This window comes from Heloderma suspectum, chromosome 7 (genome assembly GCF_057233095.1).
Source record: "Heloderma suspectum isolate Gila_16-S chromosome 7, 16-S_ref, whole genome shotgun sequence".
NCBI lineage: Eukaryota > Metazoa > Chordata > Lepidosauria > Squamata > Helodermatidae > Heloderma > Heloderma suspectum.
The window spans coordinates 98904733-98925993 of record NC_139464.1 but is presented as its reverse complement, the minus strand read 5'-3'; the positions used below and the strand labels follow the sequence as shown (position 1 = coordinate 98925993).

General features: G+C 44.4%; 2 protein-coding genes across 6 annotated transcripts in view; one reads left to right on the top strand and one right to left on the bottom strand.

The window, feature by feature from the left end:
* The window catches only part of TAFA5 (TAFA chemokine like family member 5), a 515983-nt gene that overhangs the window by 388862 nt on the left and 105860 nt on the right, over positions 1–21261 (top strand). The gene's annotated exons all lie outside the window — the stretch shown is intronic.
* LOC146340098 (uncharacterized) lies at positions 17845–21079 on the bottom strand. Its single transcript, XM_084811404.1, has 2 exons — positions 20806–21079; positions 17845–18425 (listed from the first exon to the last, which is right to left on the bottom strand). Exons 1-2 carry the CDS (start codon positions 21077–21079, stop codon positions 17845–17847), a joined length of 855 nt encoding a protein of 284 aa, XP_084667530.1.

Below are 21261 nucleotides of genomic sequence, written 5' to 3'. Positions count from 1 at the left end.
CAGTTAATTTTGTGGGAAAAGATGGATTCCCTCTGTGCCTACCTCCCAGAGGATCAAAAGGAACTGGCCAGGGTCTTCCATGCCGAAGCTGTCAGACTACTGAGACAGCAGATTAATACCTCTAGGCATGGTGCTGATTGGAGTGCCAAATCAATGGTCGGTTCTATTGCCCTCTGGAGTCATGCCTGACTGAGGTCTGCAGGGTTGACTCCTGAAGGTAGGTCTCGAATAGAAGACTTGCCTTTCGATGGAGAAGGGCTCTTCAATTTAAAGATGGACAAGCAGATGGACTATGTTCAAAAAATGAAGACAACAGCTCGTAAGAAGGGCCTCGGTTCTCAACCAGTACAGCAAAAGTACAAGAATCTCAGGTGGTTTCGGCCCCAACCATACACGACCAAACAACAGTTTGACAAGTACCAGTGCTACCAACCAACTCAACACCAGAAGAAACAGCCTACTTTGTCTGCAAAGTTTCGGCAGGATTGCGGCAGGACCGACTCATCTTCAAAGCATCGACTTTGACTCCCCAATGTTCATTCCTCCCAACCCTCCTTTTTTCAGACACATTCTGACACGCTTCCTACCAATCTGAAAGGTAATATCATCAGACACCTGGGTGTTGGACATAATTGCTCGGGGTTAAATTATAGAGTTTCACACTCTTCCCCCCCAGGGGCTGTTTGCGTCATGTCACTACTGCAGGCCCTCCTTCTGAAGACGTCCATCTTGCTCCAAAAGGGAACTATTCAAAGAGTCCTTCCATTCCAGCTGGACAACATTTTTTTCTCCTGGTACTTCACCCTACCAAAGCAGGACGGAAGCCTTTGCCCCATCATGGATTTAAGGAAACCGAACAAGTTTATCACACCCAGAAGGTTCAGAATGATCACTTTGGCCACAATCCTCTCTCTTCTTCAAAAGAATGTCTGGTTTGCCACCGTGGACCTGAAGGACGCGTACTTCCACATAGCCATTGCGGATGCCCACCATCGATACCGGAGCTTCGTCATCGGTACCAACATGTTCCAGTTTTGGGTCCTGCCATTCGGCCTGGTGACCGCCCCGAGAGTTTTTACCAAGTGCATGGCGGTCATGTGCGCATACCTCAGGCTGCAACGCACTGAAATTTATCCTTATCTTGACGATTGGCTCCTGGTCTTGGATTTGAGGATAGATCTTTGTTGTGCCATCAGAATTGTTCTGAACCTTCTGGGCACATTGGGTATCTATGTCAACAGAGAAAAGTCAGCTTTGGAACCGACTTGACACCTCTAGTTTATAGGAGCACTATTGGATTCGACAGTTGCACATGCTTACTGCCCTCAATACCAGCAAAAGCAATTACTTGCTCTCGTGGAGACTGTGTTCACCCATCATTTGGTCACCACCCGCACCGTCTAAGTTCTTTTGGGCCACATGCCTGCTACGGTCTCGGTTGTCAGGTGGGCATGACTTCAGATGCGACTACTACAAAATTGGTTGCTCCGAAACTTCAACTCCAGCTTGGATGCTCAGTGCTGCCACCTTTTGATCCCGAACGGGGTGCTAACATCCCTCCTTTGGTGGATGCAGCTGTGCAACCTGGACTGGGGCATGCCTTTCGTCCAGCTGCCTCCTACATGAATCCTGACAATGGATGCCTCACTTTCCAGATGGGTAGCCCACTGTGGTCTGTTGCAGACTCAGGGCTTATAGTCTGCAATAGAAAAGACATAAATCTTTTGGAGTTTCTTGCGACTTGGAAACCAGTGCATGCTTTTGAGGCTTACCTTCAAGGCAGACATGTGCAAGTCAGTCCTCTGGCATATCCAGAAGCAGGGCAGGATGCACTCTTCACTACTTGTCATCCTCACGTTGGACATTTTTCAATGGACAATTCAGCAGTGTATTCTCTTGAGTGCTCTTCGTATTGCCAGAAAGGACAACGTCTTAGCAGATACTCTGAGCCAAAGGTACCAGTCTCCTCATGAGTGGCAGATATCAACTTGTGTTCTGGATCTCCTCTTACAGCACTGGGGCACTCCAACAACACACTCGTTCACCACACCGGCAAATGCCGTATGCACCCACTTCTGTACAAGAGCGGGGGTCGGTTGATCATCTCTAGGTGATGCGTTCCAGATTCAGTGGTAGGGAGAACTTTCCTACCTGTTCCCACCATTTCCTTTCCTCTCCAAGGTGCTGCAGAAGATGGCAATCAACAGGACGGACTGCATTCTCATTGCTCCTTGGTGGCCAAGACAACCATGTTACATTACTGAATTTGTCGAGGAGACAGTTCCTTCACCTTCCACAGGATGCGGACCTGATATCTTGGGACCGAAGCAGGATCCATCACCCGGATCTCAGCACATTGCAGCTCACAGTTTGGAGGATCCAACAGTGATCACTCCTCCTCAAGTTCAGCCTGGAGTTCAGGCAATCCTCGATGCTGCGAAGAAGCCAGCTACCTGCCGTTCCTATGCTGCAAAGTGGTAGTCTTTTCAGTCTTCCATCCATTTTCATGCTTTCGATCCTCTTCAGACTTCTTTGGAGAACGTTCTCTTTTTTCTACGTAGTTTGTTTCAGAAAGGGTTAAAGCTTTCATCTTTATGAATTTAGCTAGTGGCCCTTTCTTGTTATAGAATCATAGAATAGTAGGGTTGGAAGGGGCCTGCAAGACCATCGAGTCCAAACCCCTGCTCAATGCAGGAATCCAAATCAGAGTATCCCTGACAGATGGCTGTCTAGCCTCATCTTGAATGCCTCCAGTGTGGGAGAGCCCACCACCTCCTAGGTAATTGGTTCCATTGTCATCTTGCTCTAACGGTGAGGAGGTTTCTCCTGATGTTCAGCCGGAATCTGGCTTCCTGCACTTGAGCCCATTATTCCGTGTCCTGCATTCTGGGATGATCCCAGCCTTCCTCTCTGTGACAACCTTTCAAGTACTTGAAGAGCGCTATCATATCTCCCCTCAGTCTTCTCTTCTGAAGGCTAAACACACCCAGTTCTTTCAGTCTCTCTTCATAGGGCTTTGTTTCCAGTCCCCTGATCATCTTTGTTGCCCTCCTCTGAACCCTCTCCAGCTTGTCTGCATCCGTCTTAAAGTGTGGTGCCCGGAACTGCACACAGTACTCCAGATGAGGCCTAACCATTGCTGAGTAGAAGGGAACTAGTATTTCCCAGGAGGTCCCAAGAGGGGCTCTCCTGACTCCTCCCAAAGACTGGCCTCCTGGATTGTGCAAACCATTGGCTTGGCCTATGATTTGTCAGGATTGGAATGTCCTCATCACCTTGAAGCGCATTCCACTCGAGCAATAGCTACGTCTACAGCTTTCACCAGAGGCTTACCGCTGTCGGACTTGTGCAGGGCAGCTACATGGTAGAAACCATTGACATTTGTGAAGCACTACAAACTCAGTGTTCAAGCACATTCGGACTGTGCTTTTAGGCGAGCCGTGCTATTATCAGTCTTGGCTTAAGACTAGGGATGGCGGAGAATTTCTCCCCGAAACTTCGGGGGGCCGAGCGCCAACGTGTTCGGCCCCCCGAACAAGTTTCAGGGAGAAATCCTCCGCACGCCCCCCGCACACCCCCCCCGGGACGGGACTTACCTTCGCCGAATGTCCCTCCCGGCGGTGGGTCCGGCCGGCGTTTCGTCAGGTGTTCGTGCGGGGCAGGAGCGGCAGCCGGTCTTTCGACCGGCTGCCACCACCGCCATTCCAATGGAAGAAAAAAAAATGCCCCCTGATAACGTGACGATTAACGGGTGACTTAAAAAAAAAAAAAAAAAGCATACGGATAATGGCGGTCCCCATAGGGAGCCGCCATTCCCATTCCTTATTTGGTTGCTGTAGTCTACGTAAAGGTTTACGTAGACTACAGCGACCAAATAAGGAACGCGAATGGCGGCTCCCTATGGGGCCGCCATTAGCGTATGCGCTTTTTTTTTTTTTTTTTTAAAGTCACCCGTGATAGGCTACGTGACGATTGACGTAGCCTATCACGGCTGACTTTGCAAATCTAGCCGTGATAGGCTACGTTAATCGTCACGTAGCCTATCAGGGGGCATTTTGTTTTGTTTTTTAAACTTTCGAGTTCGCGGCCGGGCGAGGCGGGAAGCCTCCCCCCCGGCCTGAATTTCGGCCGGGGCGAGGTGGGAAGCCTCCCCCCCGGCCTGAATTTCGGCCGGGGCGAGGCGGGAAGCCTCCCCCCCCGGCCTGAACTTCGCGGGGGGAGCAGCGAAGCGCCTCCCCCCCACCGCGAACAACCTTCGAGGACAGGTAAGGGACTTTCGTCCACCCCTACTTAAGACACCTACCCAGCTCCGGTACGTGAGCTTGTTAATTGCCCATATGTCTGACGCACAGAGACCACGAAGAAGAAATGCAGGTTGCTTACCTGTATCTGTAGTTCTTTGAGTGGTCACCTGTGCATTCACATAACCCTCCCACCATCCCCACTTTGGTGTCAATGTCGCATTCGATGTTGGTACCAAGGCATGATTGCTTCCCTCAGGTCCAAGGCCACATTAGGCGGTCTCAAGGAACTGAGGGAACAGGCGGGAACCTGCTGGGACATGTGCAGTGGATGGTGGAGGAAGAGTTCGTGCCAAAAAGTTCCTCAGCTATGGAAGTTTCCCGAATGAGACTCAGTGCAGGCACAGAGCCCATATGTGTGAATACACAGATGACCACTCGAAGAACTACAGTTTCAGGTAAGCAATCTGCATTTACATTGCCTAGCAAAGAGTAATTTCTTGACAGAAACACAAGCTAGTACCAAATTTAGTTTACATTATAAATATTTGGATTCAACCAAATTGTGCTGTAATTTAGCTTGAAACAGAGCTTGTAGATTTAAATAACTCTGTGAAGCTCATTAAAAAATCCTAATCCATCAAAAGACACAGGTCCAACAACAAGCAGAAAATCAGTATCTTAGCACACAAGCCTATGCATGTTTAGACAGAAAAAAAGTCCTACAATTCCCAGCATGACCCAGCCAGCTTACCTGGCCGGGGGGATGCTGGGAATTGTAGGGCTTCTTTCTGTCTAAACATGTATAGGATTGCGCCCTTAATTTACATTACATATAATTGTGTTGCAATTATATATGTTTTTAAAATACATTTAAAGATTAACAGGAAAAACTTGTAGCATACCACCTGCTGTATATAAAAAGTACAGTATTCCAGTATTAGATTTTTCAAACATCTTTCAGTTTAGGAAACCACAATGATTGTGCATAATGTGGTAAGAAGGAATAGCCATTGTCATTTTTTTTAAGTAAGTTCATGTCACCTAATGTACTTTATTCCAAACAGTACTTATGAGATCGTTTTGGAAACAAAGGCCATGTTTCTGTCCCTGCTGGTGGTGGTAGAAGACAAGATGTGGAAGATCTAGCAGATCTATTGCTAGAGGAGAGAAGTGTTATATGCAGCCACACCCAGCTTGCTGCACTGCACTGTACCTTCCCCACAGTAACCATCATCCTAATGCCAAGCAGAGGGTCATAGCCTGCAGTACAGCAAGATAAGGCACATGTATATCCTACTTGCCTATACTTGTGATACTATGAACAATACTAACTTGGAGTGCATCCAGGGTCACAATCAACCTAGCACAGATGCTCCCATAACTTGGCTATGGTCAGTGGAAGGCCCATGCTGGGAACATATTACAGCCACGTCCTGGAGGGCTGAGAGAGTGGCAGGTCAGTTGCATAGTGAACAGCTGGTACCAGCAACCAGTGAGTTCTCTGAAGATTACTGCCTAGCAAACCAATCACCCATCTCTTATGAGCTACTGGGTTGCAGCCTACCTCCCCGTAAGGAAAAGGGATCAAAGTAGACCTTGCATTAAAGACGTAGCAAGTAGCTAAGTCTTTTCTTCTTTACTCTAGTGTAACTGCAGGGCCCCTGATCTGGATCATGGAGCGAAAGGGGGCTTTAATCCTTTCTCCCCTTCTGTGCTCCCGATCTGGATCAGGGGGAAGGGGTCTGTGTTTAGACCTGAGTAAAAAAGAACAACACATCTGTGTCTTCCATGTAATGTCTGGTTTGGCCCTCAAAACCTTACATGCCTCCCAATGTGAACTGCAGTAGAAAATGGAGGACACAGGTACAAAGTTCCACACAAACTGTCTCTGGCACTGAATGGCTGAATTGTGTTGAAGAAAGGCTCAAATGCTGCACATTATGCAGAACAAAGGCATGCCTCCATTGCAGGTTATCTCGTTTCAAGTGCAGTGCTAGCTGACATTGTTTACAGAACCTTCTTATCTAGTTCTTACCTAGCTCCCACATTAGATGTGCATGTTGTGTTCATCAATATTAGTTCACTTCTTTCAGAACCAGTGAGGCATTTCTTAAGGAACAGGAGTGTGTGGTTAGATTTCTGAGAAACTTGAGCTTGGAGATTTCAAGAAGGTTTTCTATGTGCTGATCAGCTTCATTCTGCAGGAAAATAAGAATGAGTTTTCTTTATAACTGTGTTTGCTTAAATGGTGTCAAGAAACTAGAATGAGATGCAGTTTAACCTTTTCTTCATATTCTTTTAGGCTGATTTTCAATGATAAAAAGTAAGTCATAGCAGATGAGTAATGATTTATTTTGTATAAAAGCCACAGAAAGAAGTTTTTATAAACATAAAACATATTCTGAGGAGATTTAACTTTTATGCAGTCTTCATTTGGAAAGTCGAACAATGTTTTCTAAATAGTAAAATCCAATTTAAGCACAAATTTTGTTGTGACTGTGTATCGTTTTGCTCATCCTGTTGATGTTTAGGCATACATAGTTCCCCTTCTCTTTCTGTTACTAAGGGTGTAATCCTATGGCCCATGCTTCGAGGTCAGTTCCCAGAAAACCACTTCCCTGCCCCCGCCCCCTCCCAGGCGGCACAGATCGTCCGCAGGCTCCACACTGAGATGAACAGCGCAGAGTGGGGCAAAATGGGGCATTACCAGGGGAAGGGAGTGCAGACGTGCTTGTATGATGCTGCTTCTGCGTTGCCCAGCCTCCCCCCCTGCTCCAAGGTCCTTTGGTGAGACAGCTGAAATCAGCCGTCTAGCCGCGAATGCAGGGCAGCCAGAGTGCGGAGAAGATCCCCTCCATGCTCTGCCTGCCCTGCACTGGATAGGCGGTCATCTCCAAATTTGGAGGCAGCTTCCTATCTCGATAGGATTATTCCCTCCATCAATTTGTTTTTAATCCTACACTTTTACCAACAGTTGCTTTAATTCCAGCTAACTGAGTGCTGGTTATATTTCCTTGATTATTACTGATTGTAGCAGATACAAGGGCCAATGCAGATGTATCTGACCCTTCAGAGCTTTAGCTCAGTGGTAAAGTTTATCCTTTTCATACAGAAGGATCCAGGTTCAATTTCCAGCATCTCCTGGTAGGGCTGGAAAAAGCTCATATCTGAAATGCTGCTGCCAATCAATACAGGCAATATTGAGTTAGATGGGCCCTGCTGTTTTGATTACATAAGTGCAACTACTCTCGACTCAAGAACAGTATTAGTATATATAATTTTAGCAATCTATTGCATTGCATCAATAAAGATACGGGAATATATAGAATTACAGCTTTCTCATTGAAAGTAAATAATAGGTCACTATATATCAGAGGTGTTTTTGTTGTTGCTGTTGTTTTAACCCTGACCCTGTAAAACAAAGAGCTAGGTAGAATGCTGAATCATTACAGTTAGAAGGAAAGTGTTAAATGTAGAGATGGAGAATGAATAACAAAGAAAAAAGTATTCTCTTACTTTTACATTAAAAATGGCTATTTAATTATAAAGCTGCAAGAAGGTAAAATTTGTTTCCTTTTTTAGTAAGACATCATTACCCAGAAATATAAGGATACCGCAAGACTTGTCTCCCCACCACCCGCCACATCACATTGCGTTGTGAAGTTACAGTGATGCTAGATTTGCAAAGGAGCTCTTGAGTCATCAAGTCCAGACCTCACTTTTTGTCCTTTTGATTCCTTTTCATTCAGGTCTTACATTATTTTTTTACTCTAGCGTAAGAGCAGTAGTCCCGATCTGAGTTGGGACCCTAGCATATGGAGTGGGGGAGAGAGGGGGATGGGAACTAGGGGACCTTTTTTGATACTGTGGTCCAAATCCCCATTCAGCTGGGTGACCTTGGGCCAGTCATTATATTTTTCTGCCTAAACTACCTCATACAGCTGTTGTGAGGATAAAGTGGGAAGGGGGAGGGAAGGACCATGTATGTTTTCTTAGAGGAAATGTAGGATTAAATATAATACACTTTTTAAAAGCCAACATTTTTTTCACATGAAATAAGTCTGGAGACAGAGGAGGAACTCCTGTATTTGCTGCAGACTCCTTCTTTATCCATTGTTTTTGTTTGGGGGGTTTTAAGGGCAAAAATAGGGCCTCAGAGAACCAGGAATCTTTATCTCCAGGCCATGGGTAGAGTTATTCTATAAGTTATTATCTCTATGGTTCTCAGAACCATCTCCGAGTAGAGCTCCCCAGAACCTACACCTTTCCTCAATGCCATCACAATAGTCCTGACTGGTAAATGGTGCATGCATGAGTGCCTCCATTTTGGATACTATCAGTTGATCCACTGATATTAAAAAGTAGATAGAATTCTTCCTTGAAACAAATGGTGTAAGGTTAAGCTGTTATACTTTTGCTTAAAAAGCATTGTTACTTGCTATTTTAGAACTTGGGCATAGACTCTGAGTTTTCTGTAAGCAGGAAGTAGACACTGGCTGAATATCTTGAACAGTTATATCTAAAAAGCAATCTGCATTTAATATAAAATCTCTATCAAAAATGTTAGTTTTATTTGCAGTGCGGTATAAATGCAACACACATCACAAGCAGCCGATCTTCATTCGGCTTGGAAGCCAGTTGCCAGGGCACGTGCTTGTGCTGTTGGCCTGCTGCTTTTCCCATGCCTTTTCACTTGTGACTTCAGAAAAAACAACAGCTGCAGCAGCCAGGAGGATGGCCGATCGTGCTCTGATCTTCTCCCTTGCCTTTCTTTAAGGGAGGCAGAGAGCACTGAGCCTTGATCACACCACTGGCCCTCTCCATTATGGCGAAAAGAAGCACCAGTCCTGGATCAGACTCAGAAGCTTCAGCTGGAGGCTGAGTGGGCAGAGATGAGTCTGACAACTGGGGTGCAAATTTTGCAGCAAGAGGGGAAAAGCATACTTTCTGTAGGAGGAAGTTATCCTCCACACATCAGGAATTTCCTGGAGGGGCCATGTTTTGCAGAATTTGTCTCCCAACAAATATTGGGGAAATTGAAGTCCCCCATTACTACTACATCATGCTACCTTGAAACATTGGCAGTTTGCTTTTCAAAAGTTTCATCTTCGTCTTCTCCTTGATTGGGTGGCCGGTAGTAGGTTCCGACCACCAGGTTCCTTTTATTCTTTGCTCCATTTATTTTGATCTAGATGCTCTCGATGGGGCTACCAAGCTCATCCTCCTGTATTTCTGTGCAGAGATATGTATTTTTCACATACAGTGCAACCCCACCTCCCTTTCTGTTCCTCCTGTTCTTTTTGAACAAGTTATATCCTTCAATTGCTGTATTCCAGTCATGAGAGTCATCCCACCAAGTCTCAGTTATACCTATCAAGTCATAGAGTTCAAGTTCGTTCTGTTTGTTTCCCATACTCTGGGCATTAGTATATAGACATTGAAGACCATGTGCTTCATAGTCTGGCTTTCTTCCTACACGTTTCTGAAGACTATTATTGGGCGCTATTGGAGCTGTTCTCTCCGTTGCGGTGCGTGAGCCTTCGTCCATTGTTACCCCCAAATCATGCTATAATTATGCTTCTTCTGTTAGTATTTCATTGATTTTTAAAATGCATACAGAGAGAGAGAGGTGCATGTGTATAATCATCTTACATTGTGTGCCTTTAAATGTTAAATTTGCAGGAGTTCAAACATGAGATCATTATTGTTTTTTATTGAAAGTCAAGAAGGTTCTCTAGCTTTTATGACATCCTGGGTTGCTAGAGATATAAAAACGTCTGCCTCTGAACCTGAAGAGCAAATCATCCAGTTCTAAGACTTCTAGTGCCTGATGCCCATTTCAGTTTGGTAGAACTTTCATATGTAGAGTCCCTAACTTTCCAGTGTGCCTGTAAGCATAGTGTAGAATTACAATGGATCTTTATAACTGACATTCTAATCACTGCACTTCAGAAATTTCTAAATGCTTTAATTACATAAATCCATCTTGGTGTAAGACTTCCCCAGGGCTTCGCTGAAGCAGAAATTGGGTGGTGTGGGGAGAACCTCTTTTAAGCACATTCCCTAGGTAGTCTCTCAGTAGCGATTACTGATAGGTAGTGATGCATAATCTGCAGGTGGAATATTCATGCTGTTATAATGCATGCAGATTTGATGCAGTCAGCATTTCTTTCGGCAGGGAGAATTGGAAACAAGGGACAGGAACTCCTCAGAAGTAGTAGCTTTTAATTGATTTTTTTTTTTTTTTTGAGGCCATGGGTATATCTTAAGACAAAAGGTATTGGGTTGTTCCCCACCCCCTGCTTAAATTGCCGCAATGTGTTTTTGAGTGGGATCAACAGTAAAACAGACTTTACAGGTCTGTTGTAAAGATTTCTGAGGTAAAGTATGCAAAGCACAATGGAAGCTCAATATAGTGGAAGCTCAATATAGGTGAAGTCAAAGGCTTCAAATATTTGACATGCAGTAATTATATACTACATATTTAATAAGTAAATTATTGTCCTAGGCATTCAATTTTCTTTGAGATTTTTTTTGAACCTGTTATCTGTTCCCTGTTATCTGTTTCCTTTCTCGTCTTCCCATCCATTCATATCTGTTCCCTGTGCTACCACTGAAATTTAGATTGGAAGTTCCTTGGGGCAGACACCATTTTTTTTTTCTTATGATATACCCTGTAAAGTACCATGCATATTAGTAACACTATATTGAGCTTCCATTGTGCTTTGCATACTTTACCTCAGAAATCTTTACAACAGACCTGTAAAGTAGGCTAGTATGTTTATCTTTATATTGCAGATGGAGATGGGAGAAAGCAGGGATTGTGGTGGCTAACCTAATACTATCTGCAGGGTTCATGGCTAAGATGAACTGGAACCTTCACAGCTCACATCTTTAATCACTACAGCAGCCCTCAGTATAGTAACTGTGATGATGATATTAATAATGGCCATTTACAGGTTGTTTTGCAGCTTCATGCACTATAGTGGTCTCTCTCTTTTTTTTCTTTCATATAGGCATTAACACAAGCTTTCTATTGATTTCAGTTCTCTGACTCTAAGGTAATTAGGGCCATGATATATTGCTGCAATTTCTGTGTCATTCTAAAATGTGGTTTATATCAAGTAGAAGTTACTGCCCTAACACAGAAAGTCCCTGTTGTTTGGTATGCATTACCGCAATGTTATACAGAACCAGAATGTTTTCTCTTGACCTTAATATTCATTAATGTATTAAATGCTACAACTTTCTATGGGCAAGACAGTATATCAAAATGTCATTGTACAATACTGTATATCACAATATTTGGCAGAAACAAGTATGGTTAGAAGCCACACATTTACACTGTAAAGACTGATTCATTTACACAACTAAATTCTTCATAACAGTCATCTCTTGTTGGATCCCTAACATTTTCTGTCACAAAAATAATTGCAAAATTTACTTCTGCTTAACCAATAACTTTTCTATGCAGTCATTTGGACTGGAAGCACAAGGAGAACACTGGAGAAATATAAGAACAATATGAACTGGCCTTAAATATTAATATTTGCCCTAATTTTCTCCCCTCCTAATTGAAACCCTTACTTGACTTTCTCAGAGGGTAGGATGAAATTCAGGCAGAGTGCAGTGGCAAAGAAGAGGCTTCGGTAGATAGCTTTTACTGTTCTTGACTAGGCACTTGTCTTGGCAAGCCAGCTCTTATAGCAATGCAAAAGGTGATGCCCTATTTCTTTGCTATAGCAATTTGCAAAACTGTACACTCCAGGCCTATTAACATCAGTGAAGGGAGTTGCTTCTCTAGCGGGAGAGTTCTACTGAATAACTATTGCTAAGGCAACCCTGAACGAAAGCGATTTGTAACTAATTTTGGATTGAGGAAACAGCATTTAAGTATTGTTCCTGAGAAATCATTAAAATCAGGCATAACAAGATGAGTTAAAATGTTCTCTTTTTGCGTTTAACAGCTAGCATTGTATTTGCACTATTTTTTATTTTTGCAAAAAGAGTAAACGTTTTAAATTAAAGAATTCACATTTGTATTTCTTTCATATTTGCTTCATAACATCAAAAAGGATACTGGATATTTTGTTTGTTCTTGTTGAAGTTTAATATAATTCTTTTTTTTTCCCCTTCTTTTGCTATCCCCCCTTTTTTCTTTTTCTTAGAATATTGTAATGTTGGAAACTGAAGATTCTGTTTATATTGTTGGTAGTGTTTATTTCATTTATAAAAATAAAATCCAAATAGATTTTAAAAAATCCAAAAGGATATCTGCAGTTTAAAGTATTGCTTGCCATTTATTGGTTCTTGAAAGTATGGAACTTTCTTGCTTTTAGGGCAGAGTATCACTAAGAAATCAGCACTGTGTATTTCACATTGAATCCATTTGTAACACACATTAAAAGTCAGGCTTTAGCTGTCAATAAGAAATCCTGTTATGTATATCTGTGACATCAGATAGATGTCTAACAAAATCTGATTGGTAAGAAAATGCATTCATTCACATCTCTGAGTATCAGTAACTGATGGTTCAACAGTTGTATTTGATCAACCAGATATTTATATATTCATATTGTTTGTTAAATTGTTTAGTTGCCATTTCATTTTCAGAAACAACAAGGGCCTTTGTTAGCACCTGCGTGGGGTGGTAGTAGGGGATGTTTGTTTGTATTTGTGAGGGAAGGAATATCCACTTGTGTGGGTAGGCAGTAGGGGCTCAATTTTGTGTTGTTACCCACAGACCTTTTGATACCACACATTTGATACATATAAAAGGTTGTGCCACTCACGTTCCTTTTAGTTTTCTTATTTTGTTCAAAACAAATAGCCTTGAGCTTCACTCTCTCATTTAATCTAGCAATACTAATTTCTTCAGCCTTGGTGCCGGTATTAACAGCATGAGCTGCTCTGACACCCTCTGGTTTTAGTCTCTAGGTGGAAGGAAGATGTTTTCACTGATGACCATGAAAAATAACTTCTGTGCCTTTGTATTTCTGACTTTACTGCTTGCTGTTCATCAGAACAAGCTGTAGAAAACCAGCAAGTTCTTCTTCAAGAGAACCTAATTTATCAAGGATTGTACCCATCCACAGGATGCACGGGTACCAGAGTGTGGCCTGAAGGCACAAGCTTGCTAAGGCTATTAGTCTGCTTTGGTAAGTGGCTGGAGACTGCATGGGAACCCAATTTCCTGCACCTTGACTTTCATCATGAAAGAAAGGTGGAATATAAATATTATTCATAAGCTGGTTAGTGAATTACTTCTAATCACCTTGGGATGTAAATAGTACCAGAGCATTGGAAGTTGAGGGAGAAGTTGTGACAGACTTGTTCTCGTCCAGGGATATTATGATATGAGATTTCTGTGTTTGATCATTGGTCAGCAGGTAACATATACCATGCCATTTCCCCAGCACAACGTGCCTTAAGTATGCAGGTTAATTTCTGACTTCTAGTATGGGCTCACATAATTTTTTGATAAAGGGCTCTGAGACCAAGCATGTCTTTTCAACTTTTTCTTCAAAATATTAAGCAGTTTGTACATTTCATGATATAAGAGCACTGAACATACAAAATGCAATGTGATTGCAAACAAAACACATTTCAAAAAGCTTTCTAAGTTGAGTTCTAGGAACATTGTCTTTCATTGTAAAGATTACATTTTCTTACCCAATGACATTTCTGAGCTTGTTAGCAAAAAGGAGCAAAGAAGTTAATGAGGACTGATGTTCTGTCCTGAAGTTCCTTTTTTGCCTCTCCTTTTTAAATGATTTCTTATGGACTGTTTATGTGATACCTTTCTGCAGAACGGGATTTCTTTAACAACTAGTTATTATTTTTGCCCCAAAATTCCCAGCTATGATTTTGGAGAGTAATATTATTACTTCATGTTTTTGTCAGCTCTGCTGAGCACACATATTTGGAAGTTCCCCAAACAGGATACCATCTGCATAGGTTTATTGTATTGGATTATTGTCATGCTGAGCCGTTTGGGTTTTTTTTTAGTTCTTTTTACTTTCCACAATATTTTATATTTACTTATTTGCATCATACACTGAACATGTGAACAATAGTACAATAAGCAGTTATTTTTCCTTCCTTCTTATCTAATGTACATTTTTTCCTGATGTTAGGTGGGAAACTTTGTTTTTCCTGAGTTTAGCTGGGAAAATGGTGCTTCCTTGCTTTTCTTATGTCAGCAAGCTTAGAGGTCAATGAGAAGTTACAGTATGTTAGCCCAAATGCCTCTGTTAGAATGAAACTGATTTAAACTTACTGTAATTATCTTAATATTTTCTTTTCTTATTTATGAAAATTTTAGCTTAGGAGAGTGTAGAATTTATTAAAGAGGTAGAAGACCAATAATTATTTTCAAGGATGAATATTTGCAAGGTTGGAGCAAGAACCTTGCAAAGACTTATGGGGCAAATAGTTTGACAATGTCAAAAACCTTCTGTAGAGCTGCCTTCTGAGAGAACTTGGAAGACTCCAGAGGGAGAGGTGAAAGTTGGAGGATCAGCAAGACAAAGCTGGTCAGAGAGGTGAGAGGTGTCAAGTTTGAGCTCCAACTGGCTCATAATTAGAGTTTACTTCCTAAGATCAACAATGAATGATAAGGTGGTTGATAAGGTAACTGACTGCCAGTCACCTATTACTGGCTGATTGGGATCTCCACCCCTTCCATTCCAAGTACCAAAGGCAAAGATTTAAAGTAATGGGAATGCCTAGAGTGAGGAGGGACAGGAAGGTACTGTATAATTAGTCAGACTATTGGTCCCTCATAATCCAGTATTGTCTACTCTGATTGACAGCTTCTATTCCAGAGTTTCAGGTAAAAATCTTTTCCATCGCCTGCTATCTAATCCTTTAAACTGGAAAGGCTTGGAAGTGAAATGGGGAATCTCTGCCTACAAAACATTTCTGCCATTGAGCTGTGGTCCCTTCCAAAAGTAATGTGAAATAGAAACATGCCTTAAGAGAACCTCTGTTATGATTAAATACACCTTTGTGGTGTCATCAAATGCATTATTTTCTATAATTCTTATATGTAAGACTTTTCCTCTTATTTCCTCTTATACTTCTGTGATAGCTTCACTGTTTGTTTCCTTCTGCTCCCAGTAGCTCTGACATTCTCAGCATACTGGTGACAAAATGAAATGTCCTAAAAACCTGATCTCTGTAGTAGTTTCTGCTGGCATGTCAGAGATCAGTTTAAATTTTACTTTGCTTCCAGTACATTAATTGAATACAGCAGAGCGGAACATCAGGGGATAAAAACAGAGCACAGTGAGTCCTGACAAAGATTTCTCTCTAGAAGCAAGCGTTCCATTAACATCCCTTGTTAGACAGCAAAAACTAAGTACCCTGAAGCTATCTGTCTCTTATTTGTTCTTTCCCTGAAAATTAAGATTTCCACAGTTTAGGAAATATTTTCTTTAGGGATTCAAAATCTCATCATGTAAGCTCTTCTGGCCTAGGTTACTCAAGCTAGGTGGTCAGCTGATTTAGATATAAATGGGAAATGCCAGTTTGAAGCAGTATGATAAATATTGTATCTTCAGGAAAATTTACAAAGAGATATATCATGTTTCCTAATGTACTTGAAATAGGGATGTCAGAGAATTTCGCCATGGATCTCGGTGAGGCCGAATGCCAGTGCATTTCGCCCCCCGAAATCCATGGCGGAATGAAGCCCCTCACCCCCCCCCCACAAAAGGTGTGCGAAACGGAGCACTTACCTGCTGCTGTCGGCGCTGACTTGCGAATGGCGGCCCCATCTGCGGCCGCCATTCGCTTCCTCATTATAGCCGTGATAGGCTACGTAAATAATTATGTAGCCTATCATGGCTAACGCAGGGACGCCATATATGCCAAATATTTACGTAGGCTAAAACGGCAAAAAAAAGGGGGGGGAACGCAAATGGCGGCCACTACGCCATTTGCGTTCCCCTTTTTTTTGCCGTCATAGCCTACGTAAAAATTTACGTAGGCTAAAACGGCGAAAAAAAGGGAATGCAAATGGCGGCTGCCGTAGCCACCGCCATTTGCGTCCGCTGTTTTTTTGTTTTGTTTTTTGCCGTGATAGGCTGCATAAATATTTACTTAGCCTATCACGGCAAAATACAGGGATGCAAATGGCGGCGGCTATTGCCGCCGCCATTTGCATCCCTGCAGGCTGCCCAGTGGCCGGATGGCCGGCTGCAGGTGGCCCTGGCTGGTGGCTCCGCGGAAGCTCCACGGAGCGGAGCCGGCCGGAGAGAATTTCAGGGGGAGGGACGGAGCGCCTCCCCCCCACCGCGAATGTCACCCTTCAAAAAGGTAAGTGACTTTCGTACATCCCTAACTTGAAACGATAAACCCATCCCAAAGTTTTAAGGTGGGTGGTGATAAATATAAAAACCTGACAAATATGTCCAAAATCTATAGTTGGCCAATATCTTTATAAGGATCAACCAAAATACAATGCTTTATTAGGATCAACCAGAACACTTCATCAAGCTAGGTGGTACAAATGCAGGGCATGGTCACTTTCTGCTGTATTTTTTTTAACTGCTCGTACTCTTCTTGAACTTCCTCTCACCCGTTGTGCCCTCAGAGATCATCTCTTTTATCTTTGCAAAAATCTGCTTTGGAAAATATGAAATTCCACAGGGGGAGACGATGTTATCTTTCCTCAAATACAGGTGTTTCTGTGATTTGTAACAGTAGATGTGTACAATTATGTTCCACCTTTGAAATGTATTTATTAATTGATAGGAATATTCTGGTAGGGCATCTAAAATGTCAGCTTTCACCTATGTATATGTTTGTAGGATCAATTCATATGAAGACAACTTTTAGTTAAGTAACCTACTGTTTGAAAATGTTATATTCTTCACTAGTAACTCAGACAAATCTTTCCTGTTTTAGCCCGATCTGTCTGTTTTATCTCTGCCATGGAAGTTGGGATTTTGATGGCATTGTTCCATGACAATCATCAGCCATTACTTCTAAGTTGGTGGGAATGTCAGATTGTTGCTAGGCAACTGCTCAGTTCTTCACCCTTTTCTCTGCTGGTAAAGGAGGCAAGTAGTTGCTAAGCAAAATTTTTGTCATTCTACTGCTTTTTATCCCATAGGGCCCCATTGCGAGTGGAGATGGGGAAATAAAGAGACTGACATAGGTTCTTGGGTTCAAACTGGGCCACATTTATTGATAAATCTGCAAAGAGGAAAACAGAACGGGCAACTAAACTGGGGCAGCCTCTAGCTGTCCCTGACATGGATGAAAACATTCAAAGCCTGTGTGGTGGCATGTCATCTCACCACCCCACAGGGCTACTCCTTTTGAGGGAGGTAGGCCTTCCCCTGTCACCCCCACCCAGGCCGCACAACACCGGGTGGGTGAGGTGAGTTGGCCTCCTAGGTAACCCTTATACCCCCGATGGGCTGCAAAACCCAGAGCGGGAGGACTCAGACATCACCTGTCACAGTAACTGTGCCTCTGAATGCTCACCGTCCCTATTCTCATCCCCAATGCCTGTCCTAACAGCCACAGGGAGTGACAAGCCTACTGCTTAGTCAAACTCCAAGCAAACAAATTGCATACTCAAACTTAGTCAAATTACTTCCCGCAGGCCCCTTTGCAGATCCAACAGAAATATATCATTCCCTAAATCGGACAGGTGCACCCCATCTTGCCTATAGAGCTCCCTCCACGTCCATGAAATTTCTGGATGAGGAATAACCCCATCTCCATGCTGGAATAGCCCCAGAGCTATTTCCCTGTTAACTTTCTGCCGAGCCCTTTCAATGGCCTGCTGGTTCTCGACTTTCCGCAAGAAAAGTCTGAGGAGCAAGCACAAACAAATAATGGTTACCCCTAGCCAACATCGCCCAATAACCTGAAAATCCCTCAATGCTTGCAAAATAAGGCCCTTGCCTTTTAAACAACCCAGGTTGTTCCCCTCAAGATGCAGCACCAAAACCTGCGGGGGGACACTCACCAAACCTTGATGGAATAGAGTGGGTAGGAGGCACTCCCACCGCATGTCACGTCTGCCCAGCCACTGCACGCAGACAAATCGGGACAGTCCGAGCTGAGGTCCGCAGCCTGACCTGGAAGCCCTCTGACCAGTCCAGAACACCATGCTGTGGCCGCATATGAGCACATGCACGGGTTCACATCCATTCCATCCATCTAGAAGAAACGAGAAAACAGTAAGAACCGGAATAAACTGGAGGGGAGGGGACCTCCACCATATCAAGGAAGGGGCATGACATAAGCCCTGAAGGCCTTGGAGTGCCATCTGCCCACCGCCTTCTAGGGATGTACGAAAGTCACTTACCTTTTCAAAAGGTGACATTCGCGGTGGGGGGGAGGCACTCTGTCCCTCCCCCAAAAATTTTCTCCGGCCAGCTCCACTCCGTGGAGATTCTTCGGAGCCGCTAGCCGGGGCCGCCCATAGCCGGACACACGGCTGCTGGGCAGCCTGCAGGGACGCAAATGGCGGCTGCCCTAGCCGCTGCCATTTGCGTCCCTGTATTTTGCCATGATAGGCTACGTAAATATTTATGTAGCCTATCACGGCAAAACAAAAACAGCTAACGCAAATGGCGGTGGCTACGGTGGCCGCCATTTGCGTTCCCTTTTTATTTTTGCCGTGATAGGTTACGTAAATATTTACGTAGCCTATTACGGCAAAAAAAAAAAAAAAAGGAATGCAAATGGCAGCCACTACGCCATTTGTGCCCCTCTCTTTTGCCGTAATAGTCTACGTAAATATTTATGTAGGCTATCACGGCCAAAATAAAAAGGGAACGCAAATGGCGGCTGCCGTAGCCACCATCATTTGCGTTCCCTTTTTTTTTGCCGTGATAGGCTACGTAAATACTTACGCAGCCTATCTCGGCTTCCGCAGGGACGCAAATGGCATCCTTGTGTTAGCCGTGATAGGCTACATAAGTATTTACGTAGCCTATCACGGCTATAGTGATGAAGTGAATGACGGCCGCAGCCGCGGCCACCAGTTGCAAGTCAGCGCGAACGGTAGCAGGTAGGAGTCCCGTTTCACGCGCCTTTCGCGGGGGGGTGGGGGGGCTTCGTTCCGCCATGGATTTCGGGGAGTCGAATGCACTGGCATTCTGCCTCACCGAGATCCATGGCAGAATTCTCTGACATCCCTACCACCTTCACCTGGTGGGTTGAGAAACCCAAAGACGCAGCTGTCGAAGCGGCCTCTATTTGGAAAGAATGTGTCCCAAAGCAAAATTTACCTAGACCAAGGGTACCCAATACTGCCTTAGTAACAGACCAAAATTGATATTTCGTCAGTGAAGAACCATCACAATGGCAAAACAGCAGACCTTCTGAGAGCCCCCTCAAATCCAGAAAACCAGTCATAGCCCTGACAGGGCATAATTCCTCAGGCTGTGCTGGCAGAAGGGAGCCAGCAGAGGGAGGAGTCAACAGCGGCCCTCATACAAAAGGCCTCGTCATAGGCCAGCCAAGCCTCATACTCGGAGTTTGCCCTATAAATCATATCTAAATATTTAGTAAGGACCCACCCTCGCCCGGGGAATTTTTGTTGTAACACCCCCATATAAATCAGAAAGCCTGGCAGCCAATTGGCCCAGGTGTGAGCGACTTTCTTTCGCCTGCCTTTGTCTTGTTCCTTATCACCCAATTTCTCCTTATCCTTAGAGTCAGGTTCATGAAATAACAAGGAGAAAACATCAGTGAATTCTCTGCATAAGATCTTATCCCTAGTGGCGGTCAAAAGATGAAAACCTAATGGTATAGATGTACTGCCGGTGGGTATGGCATCCTTCCCCACATTGGCATATGGGTCTGCCTATGTCAAGGAGGACTGAGACTGGACCCTATCGGTGGGGCCTGCTGGGGCCTGCCAACTGATGCACAGGCCTTCATTACTGAAGAAGGATGACGCGGACCAGCCTCTGGCAGTGTGATGTGTTGCCCTGCCGAGGGCCCCGAAAGGGCTGCGGCATCACCTCCAGGCCATATCTGAGGGAATTTGGAAGTGTCCAGTGTCCCCGCAGCAGCCAAGGCGTCAGAGCTGTAATGTACCATGGCTGACCCCCCGCCCCCCACTGGCATTACTGGGACAGGTGGGGGCTGCATAACTACCTGAGGCAAAACCTCATTCCCAACTGCATTTGGGTCAATTTGATCTCCAGTTAGGGATGTACGAAAGTCACGTACCTTTTTGACGGGGTGATTCGTCGTGGGGGGGAAGCACTCCACACCTACCCCCAAAATCCTAATCCGGCAGCGCAGCCGTCATTCGCAAGTCAGCACGGATGGCAGTAGGTAAGTGCTCCATTTCGCACGCCTTTCGTGGGTTGGGGGGCGGGGGCTTCGTTCCGCCACAGATTTCAGGGGGCCGAATGCACTGGCATTCAGCCGCACTGAGATCCGTGGCGGAATTCTCTGACATCCCTATCTCCAGTGGGCAGAGAAAAGGGCCATCTAGGGGCTGACATCCATGGGAACCATCCCCATGGCCCCATCAGGCCCCACCCCGGCCAGTGGAAGGTGTTAGAGGAAGTTGTCTCACCTGCAACTGGGATAGTCAGAGCAGGATCCCCCGGAGATGCAGTAAGCAAGGCTGCTGGCGACCCTGATGCAAATGTTGTACCTTCAGCTTCAGGGGGAGCTGGTACGGGATTCTGAGTGAAGGCAGAGCTGGAAGATGCCTCAGTTGCATCTAAACGCTCTGAAAGGGAAAACAGCAATGTGCACTGGGTCTGTCGTCTAGTCTGTTTAGGCTGAGACCCACCTGATGTGGTTGGCCTGGGTGCAGGTGGTGTGATCCCTTTGTCTTTTTCCATGGCCACCACACAGGCCAGAATCAGTGCCAAATTGGGGTCCTCCTCCCCCTCTGATGAAGACTCAAGTCTCCATCGAGGCCTTTTTGCTGGAGGGTGAGGGGCTTTGCCCTTTCCCTTCTTGCCCCCCCTGTCCTTTGCGGGGGCATATTGGCTAGATGCTCGGCACGGGAATTGGTGCCTGG